General features: G+C 37.8%; 1 protein-coding gene across 1 annotated transcript in view; it reads right to left on the bottom strand.

Moving 5' to 3' along the window:
* The window catches only part of TMEM132D (transmembrane protein 132D), a 932,744-nt gene that overhangs the window by 152,187 nt on the left and 764,019 nt on the right, over positions 1–16,538 (bottom strand). The window contains exon 5 of the mRNA XM_051972611.1: positions 321–464. Within this exon, the coding sequence (XP_051828571.1) occupies positions 321–464 (144 nt within the window). The remainder of the gene's footprint in view (positions 1–320; positions 465–16,538) is intronic.

Here is a 16,538-nt window from a genome sequence, read left to right as displayed (position 1 = left end):
CACTACATAATGTTTTCTGAAATAACCAAGCTAGAAAAATACAACTTTGTGTCTAATACTAAAAAATGAAGATCATTGGAAAGTATTTTTATAAGAGCAAAGAGACATAAAACATTTAAATAGATAGAATACACCATCCACCAAAACTTCCCCCCTTCTTTCTTTTTTTGTGCCTAATAGTCAATGTCCAGATTTTAATGGTAGCATAACCAAAATGGCTGGAAATAAATCCTATGGGAATCAAAGGCCTTTCTGGTCAATGAACAAAGATGTTGACATGACAATAGTTTTCTACAGGGACCAAAGAAATACCAACTTACCTTAATTACATCTTCATCTGATGATCTACATTCCACAGACTCCAGAAGATCTGTCACAGTGCCATCTTCCTCCACAGATACCACCTTAACAGGCACAGCCACTGTCTTCCCAGTGAGAATGGCCGTGTTCAAGATTTCTGCTTCCTGGAAGACCAAACAAAGCCATGGGTTTTACATTGCTTTTCTGAATGACCTTTCCCCTGAAATGTGCTAATTCCCTCTTCTTGGTCCTTCCTGCAAAGGGAATCTAATTTGCATTAGTTCCTGGAAAGCCTGGCACTGTCATAGCAGTGGGGGTTAATGTGACAGGTACAGCCATTATTAGCCATCATTACTCAACTTCCCAACAAGGAGCTCCAAGAACACGACAGAAGAAAAGTGTCTACATAAGGGAGCAAAGAAAAGAATGTCCCTAATTAGTTCGACATAATTCAAGACCACGGACAGGGCCAAGGCAGGGGAAAAAGTTTCTGCATAGGCAGCAATGTATGCAGCTGTCTACAAAGCTCATGTTGTTTTTAGACCCCCGAGAAATTTTCTTTCTCCTGAACAATCTGCACAGGCACCAGTTTTACTGATGTCAGATTTGCCCATATACCTGAAGGAGGGGTTATAGTAAATTGGCTGTAATCAAAGACCCAAATTAGATTGTGAAAATGGGACTAAGTCTATTTCTTCTTTTGGAACTTTGTTCCAGCCCTCCTTCCCACCTGGAGCAGAGTCTTATGGGAGAGACTATCTTTGTATTTCTAATAGTAACTAGAACAGCTAGCTCTATGAATGAGAGTCAGCCTTAGAAGATCTGAGTTTGAAGATCTGACACAACCTATCTGTATGATCATATCATTTAAATCGTCTAAATATTTAGTGCCCCATGCAATACTCGAAGACTCTACATTGCAGAAAAGGTACTCATCAGCATTCACAGAGGGGATTTTCACAAGGGAAATGACAAACATGGATATAATATTCATTCAGGACTAAAAAATAAATAAAAATACCTCACATCAAACCGAATGACATGAAAAACTGGGTATTCTCTAGGGCCAGTGTTAGATCTATGAATCTCTCAGTGATAGGATTTGAGTTCAACTTATTTATTAAGTGTCTACTATGTGCCAGTTACTTTGCTAAGTGCTAATGATACAAAGAAAGATAAAAATATAATTACTATCTTTAAGGACCTCACATTTTAACAAATAAGACAGCATACAAATATGTATGTGTATATATATATACACATACATATTTGTATGCTGTCTTATTTGTATTGCTGTCTTATTTATATGTATATATATACATACCTAGATATTACATGTATATCTCTGTATAAAATATACCACTACATGTCTATATGAGATATTACATGTAGATGACACAATATTATGTATGATAGATTACGAATGATATCACATATATCATGTCACATTTTACATATCATATGATATAATATGCTATGATACAACATGATACTATATATTATGATACAATATGATATCACTTGTATAAATAGAATCCAATCTGAAAAACAAGCACTGAGGGAGAGGAACAGGGCTAGGAACAAGCTCTCTTCTTTTTTCTTTGAGTTGATTTTGAATTGGCACTTGAAAGAAATCAGGGAAGCCAGAGGAGGTGGAGGGAGAGCTAGCATAATAGAATGAATAATTTCTACCATTATAATTCCGATGAACATTAGCAGGTGTGATATGAATACAGCTTTCATTGTTATCAACTTCCCTAGAACTGGTTAATAATGTATATGGGTTTGGGGGCCAGGATGCTCCATAAACACAGATTGAGAGAAACCCCCATGACCATCCCCACACTAATAATGTTGATTTACAAGAAAATAATAGGAGCTCCATCTTTCCCTTAGTATTCACTCCACTGATTGCCATCAATAATCATATGACAATTCTATCCAAGAATATGTCCCATTTATTTAGTGCTCTTAAGCTAGAATACAGGGTAGTGTAATGGATTGTGCTAGAATCAGAAATATTTGGATCATAGGAGGACAGTCTTGAGCAGGAAGGAACCCTAGAGGCCACTGATTTCAATGCCTTCATTTTATACTTAATGAACCTTGAGTCTAAGGGAGGTTAATGATACATGTCAGAGGATGGATTTGAACTCAAGTTCTATTACTATGAGATTCATAGATCTAAAGCTGGAAGGCATCTCAAAGGCCATCTCGTAAACTCTCCTCACTTTACATGAGGAAAATTATGCCCTTAGACTTGCCCAGGGTCACATGTAGATTAAACATCAGCAATGGAATTTGAACCCAGGACCTAGAGAGTAAGGGGAAGTCCATTATATCACAATGTCTGGATTCAGATCCCTTCTCAGACATTTACTTGTTGGATAACTCCGAGGAAGTCCTTAACCTCTATGAGCCTTGTTTTCCTTATCTGTAAAAATGTATGATAATTCTATTTCACTGGGCTATCATGAGACTAAACTGTGAAAGAGCTTTTCAAAACCTAAAGCACTACATAAATTCCAGTTATTATTAAATATCCCAGCAGTAGTGCCAGTCCAATCATTTGCCAGTTCATTTAGTTGTTTCCTGTAGCCCTAGAGCAAGGAAAAATCTCTCGTGGGGAACATGAAGCCATCTTCCATGTCAACTCAAGATTTGGTCCTTTTTTTCCCCTCCTATAATGACAAATAAGCCTTTTACCTAGTCTGCAAGTGAGCTTTTGAAAAGTGTTTCATTGAGTTCACAGAGATTCTGAAGGCCTCCCGGGTCCCCACCGGTTATTTGCCTCTTCTTTAATAAATGGTTCTTGCTTTGGGTTCTGAGTCTGACCTCACTTGACTTTGGGGAAAAGAAACAAAATATGAGATAGAAACAGCAACACCAGGAGAAGATAGTTCTTCTAGTTGCCTTTGGGCAGTACAAGGAGAGACATGGATGTCCTTCATCAAAAGGGCAGTGATCAGAAAGTTTGTCACACAATTGAACGGAGGGATTTCAGCTTCTCTTTCCTCCTTCTCCCCACTTACCCACCTCCAGACTTAAAGTCCTATGTCCAAATACAGGCACATCTCATTTTATTATGTTTTGCAGATATTGTGGTTTTCTTGTGGTTATTGTTGCTTTACAAATTGAAGGTTTGTGGCAACCCTAAATTATATAAATCTATTGGAACTATTTTTCCCCAATTGAATGTGCTTACATTATATCTCTGCATCATATTTTGGTGTAATTCTTGAATTATTTCCAAGTATTTCATTACCATTATATTCGTTATGGTGCTCTTTGATCAGTGATCTTTGATGTTACTATTAAAATTGGACATGCCACAAAACATGCCCATATAAGCCAGACTTGATCAATAAAAGTCTCTCATTGCTCCAGCGACAGGCCATTCCCCTATCTCTCTCCATCTCCTCCCTATTCTGCGAGATACAACAATGTTGAAATTAGTCCAATAAATAACTTGACAATGGCTTTTAAGTGTTTGAGTAAAAGAATCAGTCCATGTGACAAACTTTATTGTTGTCTTATTTGAAAAAATTCACATAGCTACCCCAACCTTCAGCAACCACTATTCTGATCAGTTAACTGCCATCAACATTAAGGCACCAGAAAAAAAAAAATAATGAGTTTTTGTTCAGGCTCTGACGATGGTTAACATTTTTAAAGCAATAAAGTATTTTTCATTAAGATATGTTCATTGTATTTTAGACACAATACTATTGCACATTCAATAGACTACAGTATAGGATAAATAGAATTTTTATACACATTGGGAAACAAAAAACTTGTGTGACTTGCTTGATTGCTATATTTGCTTTATTGCAGTGATCTGGAACAGAACTCACAGTATCTTTGCGGTCTGCCTGTAAAAGAAAGCAAAGAAGGAAAGCAGTCTGGCCTCATCACATGGCAGGAAGAGGCATTTTATAGACTGAGACAGGAGGGAAGAATTTCTCAGCTCTTGGAATAAAAAGTCAAGAGTGCCCTTTAAATATTTGGAGATTCTGGGAACGCGAAGAGGAAGGAGACCGAGGAGGAGTGCTGACTGGCAGTGGAATGCCCATCTGGGCTGGGGGTACTCTTATGCCTGGAACAGAATTTTTCATTCTGTCATATGGAATCTGATTGGGGATTGGGAAGGAAGCTTCCAGATTTTATTATTTGGCCTTTTGCCTCCTCCAGGGTCCCCAGCATTCTAGAGGCTCAGGGATTCGAAAAAGTGTTTCCTTCCCTGCAAAGGGCTTATTGCTCCTGACCAGATAAAGCAGCTATATTTTGTTGTCTTTATCTCCTTGTCTTCTCATTCACTTCCCAACCTCTTTGAAATCTGCCATCAGAGGGTGGCACTCAGCTGAGATTGCATTCTGCAAGATCTGATCTGTTCACTGCTAATCTCAGTGGCCTTTTCTCCATCCTCATCCTTCTTGTGTTCCTAAAGCTAGAGGCTGCTAGAACAATATTCCTAAAGCAAGAGGCTGAGCTCCCCAATCCCTATGCTCCAGTGATGACTTCAACTTCAACAATCAAGTGTAATTTCTTCTGTTTGGCACTGAAAACTCTTCACACATACACATGCACACATACATCCATGACTCTTCACAATCTGGCTGCAATCTACTTTTCTGATTTAGCACATATTACTCTCCTTCATGTATCCTACAGCCCAAATCCAACCGGCCTCCCTGCTGTTCTTTGTTCAGGACATTTCATCTTCTGTCTATGCGTCTTTGTACCAACTATGCCTCCTGCATAGATTGTGCCCTCTATTCATCTCCACCTCTTAGAATCAAAGCTCAGTTCACATGTTCTTTTTATGTGCAACCTTTCTTGATTTTTGAGCTGTTTAAAACCTTTCTACAAAAAGAACCTGATATTGATTTTATAATTATACCTACCTACATTCACAATAGCTATGTGACTGGGAAGAAATGGATATACATATACATGTAATTGTATGCATGTATATGCATGTTTAAATAGGAAAACATATCGGTATATATGTATATCTATATGCATGTTTCCACACACAGGCATGTATTGTACAGTAGTGTACAACACCATTAATAATTGCATAGTTTATATGTATATAATTGTGTAATTATAGATATGCATATAAATTTACATACTTAACCAAATGCTCAAATTTTGCGATTTGCATGTATATATGTACATTAATAAATACATATACACATTTTTATGTATTTGTGTATATACAAAAATGCCTATATATTTGTAGGTATAAATATAGACACCTTTAAATGGCTGTGTGTATATGTGTAGATCTATTTAATTGGTTGGTTGATTGCTGTCCATTCTCAAAGATGACCAAAATGATATCACTGTGTTAGAGTTGAGTTATAGAGTGTCTGACTGTGTCTGATCAGACCAATCCGAGCTCAGAATGCTCCAATACAGATTGGGCACAGGAGCTTGAAAAGAACATTGGGGGATAGTTTCTTTAGTTTTGTGCATTTTGCATTTCTTTAAGCCTAATTCATAGAGCACAGTACCTTCTCTGATGAGGGCGCACCATGGTAGGCGAACATGCAATAAATCAATTCTAAAGTTCTCAAGAGAGCTCTTGAGAGTGTCTTTGTATAACTTTTTCTGATCATCTTGTGAGTATTTGCCCTGTGTGAGTTCTCTATAAAAAAGCAGTCTAATTCAACTTCATTGTATAATATATGGTGGGGAATGGAGGGAGAAATATGAGCTTAACTAGAAAAAAACAGATTGGTTGTCAGGTTGTGTGGGACACTTTAAGTACCAGGATGAGAAGCTTAAACTTTTCCTTGAAAGCAATAGGGAACCTCTAAAGATGTTTGAGCAAGTGAATGAAGTGACCAGAACTATGAAAAGGCTCATTCTGGCTAGAGTATGAAGGATAGATTAGAAGGAGAAAGAGAATGGAAGTGAGAAAATCTGTTAAAGCTAGCTTGCAACAGATTAAGTGGTCTGAAATGAAGAAACAATTTGAGGGTGATGGCAATGGGTCTGGGGACAAAAAAAACTGTTAACGATTTTCTGTACATAGACAATTAAAAACAAGCATTTTAAAAACACCTACTATGTACCAGAAATTGTGCTAAGGGAATAGAAAAATAAAAACGAAACTGTGAACTTAAAGAATTTATCATGGGAGTCATCATGTATGATTTAGGGGAGCGGAAGAGAGACTTGGCTTCTCCAAACTGCAGTCCAAATGATACAGGCTCTAAACATTCTGTGCCTCAGTTTCCTAATCTTTAGAATTGGAAGTAATATACTCTGAGGTAAGGTCTCATCCAGTTCTAAATCTATGATCTCATAACCTCAAGTTTGGGGATCAGTTGGTGGACCAAAATGACTGGAACAAGACAGATATGAGAGACAGGAACGTGAAACAAGTGATTTTTTGGAATTTGGGAGAGAAGAAATTTATTAATTATACAGGAAAATGAATAAGCTTTGATTAATATTCTATGTATATATATGTGTGTGTGTGTAGATGTATAGGTAGATATGTATGTCTTATATCTTCATATCTTTATTTTTCTGGTTGTTCAATCATTTCAGTCATATCCAGCTCTTGTAGTTTGCCAAATTTTTCTCCAGCTCATTTAGAAAAGAAATTTAGGCAAACAAGATGAAATGACTCACCCAGATTCACACATCTAGTAAGTGTCTGAGGATGGGTTTGAACTCAAAAAGATGAATATTCCTGACTTGAGGTCATGACTCTATCTATTTTACCACCTGGTTGTTCTCTCTCTGTTTCTGTCTCTCTCCCCATCACCTCTGTATATGTATATTCATATATGTGTGTATATATATGAATATGTGTATATATACATGTATATATATAAATATATGTATCCACAAATGAGATTCCATTATTGAAAAACATGATATGAATCTTCTATGAATTCACTTAAAATTTTAATATACATTTTTAAAAATGATCCAGAAATCCTACATGGCCAACTACGAGGAAATAAGAAATGAAAAAATAAGTATTACTGTTTTCTCAGTTGGCTACTTTCTCTTCTTAAAATTAAAGTATTAGAAACACACGATTTGTGGTAGCTCTATTAAATGTGGGGATAAGAGAACCATCAAACAGATATGACTGAGCCCCAGTTGAATGTTACTTTTCTCTATAGGGGTACACAGACATCATTACTTGGGATCAGGGACCAGGCTTGGAAGAGGGTTATGGCTGAACCAATCACCGGAGAGCAGTCCCATCAAATCCACTTCAAAGCAGATAAGCGGATTCACATCATTTACTTTGCTGTGAGGGAAAATGTGAGCAAAGGCCATTTGGGGAAAGGGGAGATCAAAATTTACTGGCAGCTGAAGCTAGTTTTTTACTCGGGATTTATTCACAAAGGCAGCATTTCCAATAAGGGGCCAGAGGCTAGCCCGAGGGTCCCTGGTTAGACATTTATAAGAATTTGCAGAAAGGAAACTTTGTGAAATGGGGAACAGGTCACATGGCCAGGGGCATGAAAGGTGAATATATCTCTAAGATTTTATTACCAGCGATCACTAGAACTCAGAGTAACTTCAAACAAATCAGTTTTATGATGATTTATCTTAATTTGGTTAACTGTCAAATGGAATCATGGGAGAAGTCCTGGAGTGGAGTTAACAAAAAGAAGTGCTAAAATACCCCAGAAGTTATAGTTAGTTACAGAGCTGAGAAGATCCAGGTTCAAATTCTATCTTTGACACATATTAATTGTGCAACTATAGCCAAGTCATTTTCACCACTTAGTGCTAGATAGCTACACAAGGCTTCTTAAATTGGTCTCATCAATGTAAAATGGTTTCTTTTGAATTTTTTTTTTTTTTTGCTGAGGCAATTGGGGTTAAGTGACTTGTCCAGGGTTACAAAGCTAGGAAGTGTTAAGTATCTGAGGTCAGATTTGAACTCAGGTCCTCCTGACCAGGGCTGGTGCTCTATCTACTGTGCCACCTAGCTGTCCCTTCCTATTCAATTTTAAAAACACATCAAAAGACATTATTATGAGAAGGATTGTACATTCTACATTAACAGAGTTTCATTATACTCAAAAGGTTAAGAACTCTGGCTTTAAAAGATTATAAAATATGGATCAATCAATTAATAAGCATTTATTTTGTGCCAGGGATTTGGCTAGAGGCAGAAACAAAAATATGATGATCCTTCTCACCCTACTAGTGAAGAGAGTTTCTGGAAGAAAAGTTCCTTCAGCTGATGGAATCTTAGGTTTGGATCTCAAACCCTCAAACCATTCTCACCCTGTCTCCTTCATCCCCCTTCCCTCGTGAGGAAACTTCAGGGACTCTGAAAATGAGAACGTAATGTGTTGTAATTGGAGTCAAAGTGCCTCGGTTGCTACTTTGGAGTGTGACTGTAAACAAGTCACTTAACCTATGCATCTCTCAGTTCCCACATCCATAAGCTAAGGAGCTAGAACAGATGATATCTAACATCACCTGTGGATTAAATGATGGCTGCCAGCTTTAAGTGCCATATAGCTCATCTTTCCAAGGATAATGACTTTCTCACCCAACCTTCTCATTTCAGGATTAATTCTGCTTTATTTCTTCTTTCTCTTCTCTCTTCTTTGTCTGTTTTTGTCTCTCTCTGAGTCATACACATACATGAACATACATATGAAAATAGATTCATATATACATACACATGTGTATATAGATACACCCTTATGTATATGTATCTATAGCTATACATCTATATACATTGTCTATCTCTCTATGATTCTCTCTGTCTATCTGTATATCCATCAGTGAGAGGTAATGCAGCATAGTTGATAAAGGGCTGAGCAGGGAACAAGGAAGGTCTGGATTCATTGTCAGGTCTCTGTCCTCTGTGGGCTAGGTGTTCTAGACAAGTGAGCTAGCCTTTCAATGCCTCCAGAAACTCTCTATATTTATCAAATGCAGATCAGATACAGACCTATATGTCTGTATATTTTGGTATGTATATATGCAAACATATATATATATATATAAAATATACATATGCACAATATACATACATATATGTATAAATATGTGAATTCTTTCTCAAGAACCATGTGTCAAACTAAAACCATTCTGATTCTCAATTGGCCACCAATAGGTCCCAAGCCAAACCCCATTTGGTCATTGCTTGGGTGCTGATTGACTCAGAAGGTAAATAGTAATCAATTCTGCTGATTCCCTTAAGATCTTCCTCTTCCAGATTTATTTGTTTATTTGGAGAGTGGTTTGTCTTTTTTTTTTTTTTTTTGACTAGGTGACTAGGTGAAAGAGGAGATTTTTTGCCTCAATTGCTACTTCGCCTCAACAGAGACCTGTTGAAGACCTTAGCTTAAAAAGACCAAGATCTTCCATTGCATCCAGGGCCATCTCCAGTCTTCTTGATCTCTATCTGGCTACATGATCCAGATGGCTCTGGAGGGGAAAGTGAGGCAGGTGACCTTGCACAGCCCTGCCTCACTTAAATCCTATTCACTTCCATGTCATGATATCAGCTCCCTGATGTCATGGTCTTCTCTGAGAATGAAAGACAAATGACACAAACATACGCACATATGCTCATGTATGTATGTGTATATATACAAATATATATGGACACACACATGCACATACACATATACATCTATGTGTGTATTTATAGAGGGGAGTTTGGTGGTGTAGTGGTTAGATCTCTAGGCCTAGAGGTAAGACTTATTTTTCTGAGTTCAAATCTGATCTCTGACAGTTATAGAGTTATAGAAATGAGAATTGTGGGAGAAATAATTGGAAAGGGAATTAAGAGGTTGGCACAAAAGGTACAAAAACTTGCCCAAGCAACAATCTTCTTGAAAATTAAAATGGACCTCAGACACTTACTAGCTTGCCTCAGTTTCCTCATCTGTAAAATTATCTGGAGAAGAAATGGCAAACCACTCCAGCATCTCTGTCAAGAAATCGCCAATGGAGTCATGGAGAAGTAGACATGACTGGACAATAGCAGATTAAGATGAAATAAATATAGTATACATACATATTTACATAACATATACCTACCTACATATATGTTTACATGGACTTTTTTTGAGATTCTTCTGGGACACTGAGAGATTAAATGATGATGACTTTTTCAGGATCTCACTGCTAAATACTTTCTGAGGGACAGCTTGACTTATGTCTGCCAACTTCTAAGACTAGACTTCCATTCACTAAACCAGATTGCTTCTCATTAATATGCTCTCTCTCTTCTCTTGCTCTTATATTATTATTGTTATTTAAATAGGTAGACCTGGAGATTTCTCCTTGTCACTAGGGACACATAAGTAGCATTTAAACCAATTTAAGCATTTCGTTCTTTGAGCTAGGCTCTTTTGCTGATCTGTTCAGTGGCAAGAAAGACTAAAGTTTCCCTTAGGGCAAACACATAAAACAAGTCTTTGATCCTAGGAGCCGTCAAGCTGCAGATATTCCCAAAACCTACAGACACCTGAGGAATGTCGAGCTTCTCATTTGTACAGGCACCTACAGATAAAGGGGTGATGACTGACTCAGAAGATGTCACTGAATTATGGAAATGCAATCAAATTTCTCATTAACATTCACATCATTTAGATTTACCCCCTGAAATGCACATCTACTTCCTCCCCCCTAGATCTATGTAATTTTTAGCATTCTACACATCTCCTACATATGCTCTCCCAGTATTTCTGCTAATTTTTAAATTGTTTTGCTGTATACCTCCCTGAATTTAGGGGAGGAAAGTACGTTGCACACCTGAGCACTATCAAAATGTGGCATTACTTTCAGTACGTTTTTCAATTGTGACCTTATTTGGGGTTTTCTTAGTAGAGATCCTGGAGTGCTTTGCCATTTTCTTCTCCAGCTCATTTTATAGATGAGGAAACTGAGGCAGAGGGCTAAGCGACTTGCCCAGGATCACACATCTAGTAAGTGTCTGAGGTCTATTTTAATTTTCAGTCTGTTTGTTGCTCAGACAAGTTTTTGTACTCTTGTGCCAGTCTACTAATTCCCTTTTCAACAATTTCTTCCATATTTCTTCCAAATTTCTCATTTCTTTTCCTATTCTCCACTCCCACCATATACTCTTATTTCATATATTTATATATAATATATATGTATGTATGTGGGCATGTGTGTGTGTGTTAGGGCCCGGATCTGCACATTTCTTGTTTTGTTTTGTTTTTTTTTAGCTTTTTATTTTCAAAACATATGCATAGTTTTCAACATTCACCCTTGCAAAACCTTGTGTTCCAAATTTGTTCTCCCTTTATTCCTCCCCACTCCCTTCCTTAGTCAATAATCCAGTATACATCAAACATATTTTGCACACTTCTTGAGAGAATCTATAAGCTGGTTCTGCTGTTACTTTCTTAGGGTTCTGTGCACTGCTGTTCCAGGCTCTTAGGAACAGTTTGAGCTGGTGGCCCGAAAGCTTTCAATGCTCTCAGAATATTTTGATCCAAGGCAAAGATTGATCACTGTTACCCTGGTCTGAGCCCTGCAAGCCCTGAGCAACAAGTTTTGGGCTTTCCCCTTTAGAGTTTCAATAGACTCCTGTTGTATTCAGCAATTATTTGCTAGCTGGAAAGCTCCAAAGGTTCCCTTTTGCCTAAGAGTCCTGTCTTGGTTATTTCTTTGCAGGCTTCACACTATGCTGGAGGCTTTAACGGAGACTTTGTTCAGCTTCTGATATCTAAGCCATATACTTACTGCTTGTTTCTGAATTTCCTTTTTGCCTGATACCCAGTCTAAGGCATGTGACTATTTCACATTTTGGAATACTATACCTCAGTACAAATCCCCTCCTCAGTGTTTTCTGGGTCTTTGACCTAGGATTGGGCAACTAAAAACAAAGCTTTTGATTGACAGCTATTCCTACACACTGAACTAATTTAAGTCTCTCCATGCTTGATCTGGTACCTCATCTTATTTTGGGTGCATAGCCTCTGCCTATGATGAAATATTCCTTGAGATGTACCTCTAGCTAAACCCTGTGCCCAATGTCTTCAGACTCCGAAAAATGACTTCCTGTGATTTTTTTCCTTGGATTTCCCAATCAAGATGTATTTTCTAGATCTTTTTGGAAGAAGTTTTTTTTTTCTTTTTTGAAAAGGGAAAGGGAGAAGAACTCACTGTGCTTTCTCCTATTATTCTGCCATCTTGACACTACCCCATTAGTAATTACTTTTCATGTTCTAGGGGATAAAACTCACAAAACATCAAAACAAATGTCTGTTTGGAGATTATGAAGATTATAATTATGATCTATTCATTTAATAAGTAACAGAAAAAAATACCACAAATTTTATCTCCTGTGGGGGAAAAAATGAGTCACTGATTACCAGAAGGCTCTGATTGGAACCATTAAAGGCAATGAAATAATGAAGCAGGAGTTAAGAAGATAGCAGGGACAGTTGAGAAGACAGCAGGAAACAAGTGAGAAGATGCTGGCAGGAAGAGTTGGTGGATGGGAAGATTTCAGTTGCCGTACTTGGAAATCTCCTGATTGGAATTCAAGCACTGAATTTTGGATTGACTGAAGAAGCAGTGATTCTGGGTAATTAGAAGAAAGCTGACTTTTTCTGCAGTTTCATTTATCATCCTTCTTGTCATCTATAATTTGAGAAAGAGGAACCCTCTTAGAATTGCCTGATTGCTCTTTGCTGCCATCTCTGGTTTAAGAGGAAAAAGCAGAAGGGGGAGGGGATAGAGACTTTACAGCTGCTTTGCAATCAACTTAGGTTAAGAGATGATTGGTCAGCGACAAGCAGCATTCTGTTAAGTGAAAATCTGGCTGGATGTACTTGAATTATCCAGAGAGCCAAGCTCAGTAGTTTTACTAGGAGCTCTTTCACTGCAGAAAGATAGTAAGAATTGATTGGATGATGCAGCATTCTAGTAAGTGAAAAGCTGACTGAGCTTGTTTGCTTTGCCCAGATGGTGAACCTAAAAGCATTTGCAGTTCCATGGCTTAAAGAAATTTCAAGTCTCTATAATAGCATAACAGTTTTTAAAGTGATCTTTTAAGAGCTTTTCACTGTTTCATCAGTTTAAGTGCAGCAGAATAGATTGTTCCCTTAAGAGAGCAGTGAGGACTTGAAAGGGAGCAATTAGCATAGATGTGGTTCTGTGGGATTTTGTGGACCAAGGATATAAAGGCAGAGTTGTAAGTTGTTCTATGCATACAGTGCTTTCCTGCTCATGTGTTTCCCTGCTAGATTTCTGTGTTTGCCCTCTTCGCTTAGAAATATATTTATCTATCATTATATCTATTTCTATATAGATATGTCTGCCTTATCTATCTATCTATTAGTGGAAAAAATGTGACCCAAGTATATTGGTGGACTGTGATGTTTTGATTACTACTGCATTTTGATTTATGTTGAGTAATTGATGTTATAATAATTCTTGCTTTGGGCTTATTGTTAAGTAATTTCTTTTATGTTTAACAATTAAATTTTCTATAAATGGAATGAGGTGAGGATTCACAATTTATAGTGACCAATAGGAGGCATGCGCCTCTCCACAACAAGATTATAAGAACCTGAGAGAGTTTGAGTCTTATATGATCGGCCCTTCTACAGCTTTTGATACTGTTATTCATCTTCTCTCTCTCTCTCTAAAAGTAGAACTGGAAATAGAGAGGCAAGAATATTCAGGAGAGAGAAGGAGAGACACAGAGACCGAGAGAAAAAAACACACACACACACAGAAAGAGAGAGAGAGAGAGAGAGAGAGAGAGAGAGAGAGAGAGGAGAGAGAGAGAGAGAGAGAGAGAGAGAGAAAGAAGAGGGAGAGACAGACAGAGAAACAGAGATAGATGGGGGCAGTGGAGAGAGCCAGAGAGACAATGAGAGACACAGAGAAACAGGAAAGGAATGGAAAGGAGAGAAGAGATACAAAGAGAGCACAGAAAGGTGGGGGGAATGGGAGGAGAGAGGGAGGAGTAAAGAGAGAGAGAGAAAGAGAGAATGAGAGATAGAGACACAGAGACAGCAGCACAGAGAGATAGAGACAGAGACAGAGACAGAGAGACAGAGAGGGAGAAGGGGGAAAGACACTCAGAGAGACAGAGATAGATGGGCGGGTGGAGAGAGCCGGAGAGAAAATGAGAGATACAGACTCAGGAAAAGAGTGGAAAGGAGAGAAAAAACACAGAGAGGTACAGAAAGTTGGGGATGAAAAGAGAGGGAGAGGAAGAGGGAAAGGGAGGGAGGGAGAGAGAGAGAGAGAGAGAGAGAGAGGAGAGAGAGAGAGAGAGAAGGGGGGGGAATCAACAATATCAAAGGCTATAGAGAGGCTAAGAAGAATGAGAATTGAGAATAGGTCCTTGGATTTGGTGATTAGGTGATGACTGGTAATTTAGCTTCTGTTGAGTGACAAAATCAGTAGCCATATTGTAAAATATTCATCCTCTGTCTCTCCCTTGGTTTCTCTGTCCTTTTCTGTCTTTATCTCTCTCATAGACATAAAGCTAGATGTTGGTATATATAGGTATTGTGATGTCTGGGCTAGTTTTCTATGGAGTCTGGATTCTGAGCTTGAGGTCAAACACACACTCACTGGACTCTCTATGGAGTCTGCTCTTCCTCAAGTCCTCTCAGTCCTTAAATACCCTAGTACAATTACATCACTACAGCACACTGAGCATGTGCCAACTGTAGAACCATCACATCACCATACCCAAGTACTAAGTATATATGAAATAGAGAACCATCATCTCATCAATCACACTGAGTTAACACCCTGCTGTAAGTATCTTTGCTCCTCTACAGGTATAAACTGCATTTCAATGTAATTGCTTTCCTTTGTTATCCCATGTATTTTGTTTGGTATTTTGCTTCTAAGAAGGGGTATTTAAGTTTCACCTTAACTGTCCAAGGGGCCCAGGTCACAAAAGAGTCTAAGAACCCCTGAACTCCAGGATAATGGATAATCTCTTGAGAAGAAAATTAACAGCAAGACACAGAAAAGAATCATGAAGGATGGAAAAAGTATAGATGACTTATAATTCACCTCATTGGAGGAAGTGCCCATATTGATGAGATCACAGACCCATCCAAAAAACCATGTCTGCCTCCTCTAGAATATTTTCTAAATGTATATCTTTTTTTCCCCCATCGGTTGCCATACCTAAAGAAGTTAGTCTGTTGGTAATCAACCTCCCCATATCTAGCTCAGGTGATCTTTAAAGAACAGATATAATCTAGTGTTGGGATGTAATCAAAACCTTTCTAATTTGGTAGATCCTGTCACTTGGTACTCCACTGGTATAGCTTGCAAGAGCACATTATTACTTCTGTAACACCATAAGGCAAATTCTTAAAAAAATGTCTCTGTCTTTTTCTCTCTTTCTCTGTTTCTCTCTCTGTGTCTTTCTCCACACACACTGATACAATCACAAATGCATATATATGTACATACATATACATATTTTTAATACAATTAAATAATAAATCAGAAAATCATGAGGGAGTTCTTGGGAACTGATGGGATTTGCCCCTAGTCACCTTCACTGAACATTTTCTCATTTACCAGCATAAAAAAGAAGCAAAGGGAAAAATAACACTCTAACAAAACCTTGCCAGAATTACTAGGAAATCTGTTTCTGCTTTTTATAGGAAGCTAATGAGATGATGTATTTTATTAAATATCATAAGCTAATTATTAATTTATGTTGGAAATAGAATAGAAATTTTCACATTATAAATTATAATGTTCTATAAATGACTCGCCCACAGACTCTACACAGTCTTAGAAACTGGCATTTAAAGGATGCCATAAGCTGGCTCCCACCTACCTTTCCAGCCTTATTTCATTTTACTCCCCCTCACAAATTCTCCTTCCTAGCCAAAATGGACTCCTGGCTGTTCACTGAACTCCACAACTCCATCTTTCTCTCTATGTAAGCATAGAGGCTGATCCCAATACCAGGAATATAATTCCATTTCATCTTTGTTTTGAGAATCCTGCCATTCTTCCAGCATGGAAAAACCATTGGTTTAAGAATCACAAGAGCTGAGTTCTAATTCCACTCTGACACTGTCTATGTGACTTGGTCTCTGCGTTTCCTTCCAACTCTAGATCTTTGAAGTTTCAGTTCAGATGCCATCTCTTTTTATAAAGCCTTTTTTTAATGCACACCATCACCACCACATCATATTGAGTGTTCTCTTTCTCATTATTTGTATACTATTGTTAGATATGTCTACCTTGTATCCCTA

Source organism: Antechinus flavipes, chromosome 1, assembly GCF_016432865.1.
Source record: "Antechinus flavipes isolate AdamAnt ecotype Samford, QLD, Australia chromosome 1, AdamAnt_v2, whole genome shotgun sequence".
Lineage (NCBI taxonomy): Eukaryota > Metazoa > Chordata > Mammalia > Dasyuromorphia > Dasyuridae > Antechinus > Antechinus flavipes.
This window is presented reverse-complemented; position numbering and strand designations above follow the sequence as displayed.